The sequence below is a fragment of the Sinocyclocheilus anshuiensis genome, unplaced genomic scaffold (genome assembly GCF_001515605.1).
Source record: "Sinocyclocheilus anshuiensis isolate Anshui unplaced genomic scaffold, SAMN03320099.WGS_v1.1 scaffold1986, whole genome shotgun sequence".
In the NCBI taxonomy this organism is placed as follows: Eukaryota; Metazoa; Chordata; class Actinopteri; order Cypriniformes; family Cyprinidae; genus Sinocyclocheilus; species Sinocyclocheilus anshuiensis.
Window position 1 is genome coordinate 8,629 of NW_015542458.1, and position 7,083 is coordinate 15,711.

Here is a 7,083-nt window from a genome sequence, read left to right on the forward strand (position 1 = left end):
ACTCATTAAACTATGACAGGTGAGTCACTGCAATAAGACAGTCATTGCCAGATTGTAACATGATGAAACTATGGAGCCATATTCTTTTCACAGCATTTTCATAGGTTTAATGTTACATTACGGGCTCTGAAAATATGTCAATTTGACTAGAAACACCAGAGACCGGACTGGTAAAGCATTGTTCTGGTACGAGTCGGGCAGCATTCAGCAGAAGGTGGAGAGGACTGCACCCTGTGACATCATTTCCTATCGTGAAAGTTTTCCCGCCATTTTTAATTTTCCAAAATAAACTACTTTTTCAAACTCCTCGCAGACTGTTGCTCTAATTTTCGCAGAAACTGAACCAAAACATCAGATCTTGCCAACAAAAAAATGTATGGAATTCAAGTTGATTAGTCAAACCATTCTCAATTAACTTGAGAATGAATTCAATGAAGAGCATATCTCTGAAACGCTTTAGTGTATACGTCATCTCAAGCTACATTTTCTTTTATTTTTATATATTTGTATATTGGATGGAATTAAACTTTTTTTTTTTTTTACATTTATTCTCAGGACATACATGTATGTGAAGCCATCAATTAAAGCAGACAGGAATAAGGTAGGCATAACTGACATCAACACACACACAAATACTGATTTTATTTCAATGAAGAAATGGCAAACCTTAACTATTCTTGAGAAACATTTTCTGTTCTGTTCTGTTTGCTCTTTTGAGGTGATGATCATTTATGAAATATGTCTATGAGAGATGCAGAGTCACGGAGAAGATCCTTCCACTGGCACATCTGTGATGAGGTGCATTCAAATTATATTTGCCCCTTCTCCACCAACTCTTCCATAACTGCATTACATACACCAAGAAACAAGATTGAATCATAAAAATCATAATTTAAATGTAACTAATTAATTAATGTTAACTAACATGGGCCATGCTTGTATTTGACGCCGCCTCTGATTAAGCATAACTGAGGTATGGTTTAAACACAAAGGCAAATAATAGCATAGTAAAATATCAGTAACAAACATTGAAGGGTGTGCATTAATGTAAGGCTTTATTTAAAGCAGTGATTCCTGTCTCTTAGGTCAGCGTGTTTGGGTTTGGACCTACAAAAGACAGAGCTTGGCATCATTACTTTGAGGATTTTAGCACTGACTCTAATGGAGGCCCTCATGATGGAGACTTTGAGGGCACAGTGATCTCTAAACTCCATAAGACACACAGAATTACCATGCATAAAGGATGATAATAAAGCATTAAGCTTTAAATAGAAGTGTGTTCATACGAAAATACACATTTATTTAATACTAATGCTGTATTTAGTGTAGGGCTGCACAATTAATCGAATTTCTAATCGCGATTACAATTATGGATGCCACAATTACGTAATCGTTCAAAGCAGCAATTAATCGTTCAAAGTCCACTTATGTTATTCTGCACGCTTAAGATATTTTTTTTCTTTCTACATGTTATCTTAAGGGTTTTTCCATTGTTTTAGTTTTAGTATAACATTATAATACCATTCATATTTTTACTTTTTTTTATAATTTAAAGAAGAAACCAATCCGATGTATATATGACATTTGAGGCTTAAAACTATAGAAAAGCACTAAAGGTTTTTCAGTTGAGTGTTTTCAGTTTGTTTATTTTCATATAAAAATACGGCATGCAGTTGCATCAAACAATGGTATAAACATCATTCAATGTAAATTGTGATAATCGTAATTAATAATCGCAATTACAATTTCAAGGGAATAATCGACAATTATGATGTGACGAGTGGGGGCGGGGCCGAGAGCCGTGGGAACGGAGCGAGGCCGGTGGAGTAATTGATAATGAGCGACACCTGCACCATTCACCGGTCTCGAGTCCCACGGAGGAGCTCCGGAAGGATAAAAGGAGGAGCTACGACAGAGAAAGACGAGAGAGGACCAGGCCTGGACTTTATTTTGTGTTTTGTGTGCGGCAGTCGTCCGTGAGGGGCTGCCGCTTTACTTTCATTTTGTGTTTGTTTATTTTATTAAAGTTTTGTTTAAATGTTCGCCGGTAATCGCCTCCTTCTTCCCGTGACTACGAACTTTGTTACATATGATTTTTGTCATAATCGTGCAGCCCTAATTTAGCGATTAAGAAAGTACAACTAAATTCTGTAAAGTAATTTGTAAATTCAACTGTAAATTTTATTGAAATTAAATTGTGTAACATAAGTTAGTTGTGATCTAATTAGACTGGTGAAGCAGTGATGCAAGCTTGTGTGTGTGTGTGTGTGTGTGTGTGTGAGTTCACTTGCTAAGACCAGAGTATGTAAACATATGAAATATACACAAGTAATAAAATGGCACTTTATTTAAAAACGGTCAACATCAGCACTCCTAAATGGAGACTCCATACATGAGCAATAAATGGTTAGGTTTAAGGTATATTAACTTCCACAGCTAAATGCATGTGGCTTCTTATAACAATTTTTTTTTTAGTAACTTGTAGTAAAAATTAGCAATTGTTTTTTTTAGCAATTTTCTTTTTGTTTTTGCTTTAATGGATTGACAAAAGGATGGGAACATTTTCAGAGACGTTCAATCTAATATGTTTTATTTCGAGACATGGAATGCTTTTCTTCGTTATAACTTAAATACGGCAACAGTGCACACATACTTTCAGAGACGTGTGTGAGAAACCAAAAGATGCCAGTTTATACACAAAAACATTTAGAGAAGCTGCAACTGAATTTACAGATGAAACATTCAAAGAAATCAAATCATATTAAAGATAAAATTACAAATGCATCTAATGGAAAAAGAGCCCATAATCGGCAAACCAAAAACAAAAGACTGACCAAATAAAAAGATTAGTGCTCAAAATACTCAACGACTGAAAATCAACCTTTACTACAAAATATCATACTTTTAATGTCTTGATTTCCAGAAAAACAACAACAAAAAAAACATCTTTCAGTTACTTTTACCTGATAAGCTAAAACAGTTTCAAGATTCAAGTGCGACTTCAGAAGTTTGGCTTGTGCTTCTTGACTTCCACCATCAGATGATGGAGGTTTATGAGCTCGGAGCGCACTGCCAGACTGCGGAAGGTCGGCTGGGAGAGGACCTTATGGAAACCATGATAGTACTGGATGAGCTGGGTCAGCGCTCCCTGAGAAGACAACCATTCATGGGTTTGACAGCATGTTTATGAGCTGTGAGGTCTGTAAATGTGTTATTTGGTGAGACTGTACCTGAATGATGCTGGTTCCGTTCTTGAAGTTGGTGAAGGAGCGCATGACGTCTTGACTCAGGGCCTCCACAGACTGCTTCCACGAGCTGGAGAAACCCCGCACCAGCTGCGTGATACGAGCTACACACACAGAGAGGCTCAATAACACTTCACGTCTGCGCTGCTGGGGCCATTCATCGTTTCATGAACACATTGCCATAGGATTCCAAAGCTTGGGGAGCGTAAGGTTAACACTTTTAAAAGAATTCCCTTCTGCTCACCAAGGCTTATTTGATCAACAATACAGTACAAACTGTACTATTGTGAAAAATTCTAATTCAAAATAATTGCTTTTTTTCAGGATTTGTTAGATGAGCAGAACACTGATGAACAGAAAGAGCAGCATTTAATTGAGACAGAATTCAAAATGTATTTACTGTCATAATAAATATTTTATTCATCCTAGGTTTTTTTGAAATGTCTTTCAAAGCAGCAATAATAAAAGTCTTACAGATCCCAAACTTTTGCATGGAAGTGCCAGCGATGAACCGTGACGGTTTAATAAACTGTTTCAGTAATGATGAGGAGACTGTCAATCATTCCAGCATTAAACAGCACTTCAACTAAAGCAAACGGTAACACTTTATTTCTATAGTCAACTTTAGACATTCTATTAACAGTAAGTAACTTTGCAACTACATGTCAACTAGCAGTTAGTAGAGTATTAGTAGACTGTCTGCTTAATATCTTCTAACTCTTTCTTTGTCAACTTATTCTACTAACCCTAAACCCTAACCCTAACAGTCTACTCTGAGAGTTAGTAGACATGTAGTTGCAAATTAATGAGAATTAGTTGACATGTAGTTGACATGTAGTTACAAAGTTACTTATAGTTAGTAGAATGTCTAAAGTGGACTATCAAAATAAAGTGTAACCAAGCAAACACCACAGCTTATACAAAAAAAGAAAAAACAAATCTATTTAAGATTTACACTATCACCGTTACCCTCATGTCATTCCAAATCGACAAGACTTCTGTTCATCTTAACAACACAAATGAATATATTATAATCTCTCATCATTTTTGTCCATCCACTGAATCAAAATCTTCAAGAAGTACATAAAGACATGGCAAACAGAAGCTCAACTGTGTGAGAACAAACCTCAATGCGTTTGAGCATCTGTTTGCCAGATTTGATGTGCTCTACATTAAAGCATAGAAATCTTTCGAAACTGCTGTGCCTCTTTAGAGAACTCGGATTAAACCACTCCATTCATGTGGATTTCTTCATGAAATTTGGAAGCATGAGAATTTTGATTTTCAAATGATGGACAAAAAAGATTTCGAAAGAATACGATCCAAAGATGAGATGAAAGTTCATAGGTTTTGAATGATGTGAGAAAATGAGGACACAATCTTGCGTTGAACTAGCCCGTTATCCAAAAAAACAAAAAGGAATCACAGAATAAGAGACGCACGATAAGCAGTCTGACGTAACCCTTGACAGTGAACACAGCAGCTCCAGCACTCACCTTCATCGGTTCTGAGTTTGTCAAGTTGCCCTTTCTCCATGAGGGCCTCGCTCTCCTTCACGAATGTAATCATCCCTCCGAACGGAGGAGAAAGAATCTCCTCGATAAACTCCTGTTCCAGAGCGACACAGCAGTTACTCACACAGTTACTCACTCACAGTTACTCGCGCTGTGTGAGCTGCTGCTCCTGACCTGTGTTCTGGCCAGCAGCAGCTGCTGGAAGCCCTCCACCTCTTTACTGTCGTCCGCTGCTCGCTCCTGCACACACACACACACACACACATCACGGTGCGGTCTGGACTAGAACACAGTGGTAACGGTTAGCGGCGTGTCTCGTGAGGAGCATCACCATGAGCACGCCGAGCATCATGTCGTAGTTGTTGATGAGGAAGATGAGCTGGTCTCGTCTAGAGGGAAACTCAGCCGCCATCTTCAGCACAAAGTTCTCCACCTCCACCTGAAACCAGATCACAGCAGCGGTCAGCGTCACAAAACATCTGATCTCACCACTGACAGCTCTCCTAAATAACAGAGCCGAGAGCTTTCTCTTAAAACCTGTTCACAAAGCTGCTGAGACAAACTTGTACTGAGGAAGAGAGAGAAGTCTTAAGCTCAGAGTAAAAGCGGGGTTGAGCTCGCTGCATCATGCTTGCTAATTATGCACACAGTGATTGGCTGATAGTCTCGGTCAGAGATTTATTCATAGAAATATTGTAGAGCACCATATTATGTTGCCGTATTCAAATAAAGGTTTTAAAATAAAACTGCTAATTGCCACATTCAAAGAAAGTGTCACTAATTAAACAAGTATATGTTCAGCTAACTGTCAGCCTCTTACATGTGTGCTTCTCATAATTAGTGAATATGCATACAAACAGCCTTCTAATAAACAGAGTAGAATAATCATGGCTGATAGTAAGACATGCCAATAAAAAAGAAAAACTGGACGCGAGAACAGCTGTTACTTCTTGCCCAACTGGTTAATGAAAACAAGCATATAATCAAAGGAAAATCTGGAGTTGGGATAACCTCCAAAACCAAAGGCGATACCTTTTTAAAAGCCCATTATCGTCAAATGTTTCTAAAATGTTTCTGTTACGAGGCAGATTGCCAGCAACAGCTGTTTTAGGATAGTTTGTGGCTTGGTCTTAGTGACTTAGGAGTCCTCTTCACTACTCCTAACCTTTCACAGATTTAGGAGCTAGTTTTAGTGCTAAAACGCTTTGTGAAATACTCTTAGAGCAAAAATGTAGGAGTCCTAAATTTAGGATTGACACGCCCATTATTTTTAAGATTTTCTCCTGAATCGGCGAGTTATGAGCTACTTTTAGCCTGAAGATGTTTTGTGAATACGGGCCCTGGAGGACCCGAGGCGCTTCTCTCCTCACCTGCAGCTGTCCCAGAAGAGCGATGGTCCTCTCGTTGGGGAAGGTCTGGTTTATACTGACCACAGCAGAGGAGAATTCAGCATAGCGGCGTGTGATCTACACAAACAGCATGAAAACACACCACTGTAACACTTCTTTCATTCGCTCACTGCGCAGGGACAGAACACCACACGTGAGTCTCTAAAAATAAAAGCCTTTCTTTTTAGACTGAGCATCATTTCTATGGAGGGAATTATGACCTGAACACTTCTGAATCGAACATATGAAGAAAAGTATTTCCTGTCGACATTTCAAAAATATACATATTTTGTACACTGAAGGCAATCACTATATATATATATATATATATATATATATATATATATCAATAAAGTCAGTAAAGCTCCCCCATAACAAGACTGCTTCTCCGAGGAGATGGTGTTCTTCTGCTCATCAGCTTTGCCTTTTTTGCACCAGACATACAGTACTGCTGATTCATGAGTCCAAAAAGTTCCAGCTGAGTCACATCACTCCATAAAACACTTCTACAGAGCTCCACAGGCCTGTTCAAGTCAGCCTTTATGTTCTTCTTGGTCAAGATACACTGATCAGTCACAATTCCAATTCAAGTCAGGGTGCATTATCCTACAGAAAGAGGCCACTGCCATCAGGAACACAGCTGCCTAAAATATGGTGGGTTACTCGATTCATTTGGAAGCGAGGGTTTACAGATCACAATGCAAGCGGGAGAAGCCTCATGTTTCGGTCGTCACGATCGCGGATGACAACATGCAGGATCAACACTGTTCATGCATCGCAGGGTACGATTAATTTAATGTACATTTAACCAGTTTAATATGGAGAGTAGAGCCCGACCGATATGGGTTTTTTGGGGCCGATACCGATATTACGGAGTAATAAAAGATATTCTTTGTGCATATTATAGTACAGTACCAGTCAAAAGTTTGGCAACTT

General features: G+C 38.5%; 1 protein-coding gene across 1 annotated transcript in view; it reads right to left on the reverse strand.

The window, feature by feature from the left end:
- Positions 1-2,561: 2,561 nt before the first annotated feature.
- LOC107693764 (vacuolar protein sorting-associated protein 52 homolog) overlaps positions 2,562-7,083 on the reverse strand; it is an 18,990-nt gene continuing 14,468 nt past the window's right edge. Inside the window, exons 10-15 of the mRNA XM_016493279.1 lie at positions 6,130-6,225; positions 5,091-5,198; positions 4,934-4,999; positions 4,742-4,853; positions 3,231-3,349; positions 2,562-3,148 (exon numbers count right to left, since the gene is read on the reverse strand). Of these exons, the coding sequence (XP_016348765.1) occupies positions 3,002-3,148; positions 3,231-3,349; positions 4,742-4,853; positions 4,934-4,999; positions 5,091-5,198; positions 6,130-6,225 (648 nt within the window). The 3' untranslated portion in view covers positions 2,562-3,001. The remainder of the gene's footprint in view (positions 3,149-3,230; positions 3,350-4,741; positions 4,854-4,933; positions 5,000-5,090; positions 5,199-6,129; positions 6,226-7,083) is intronic.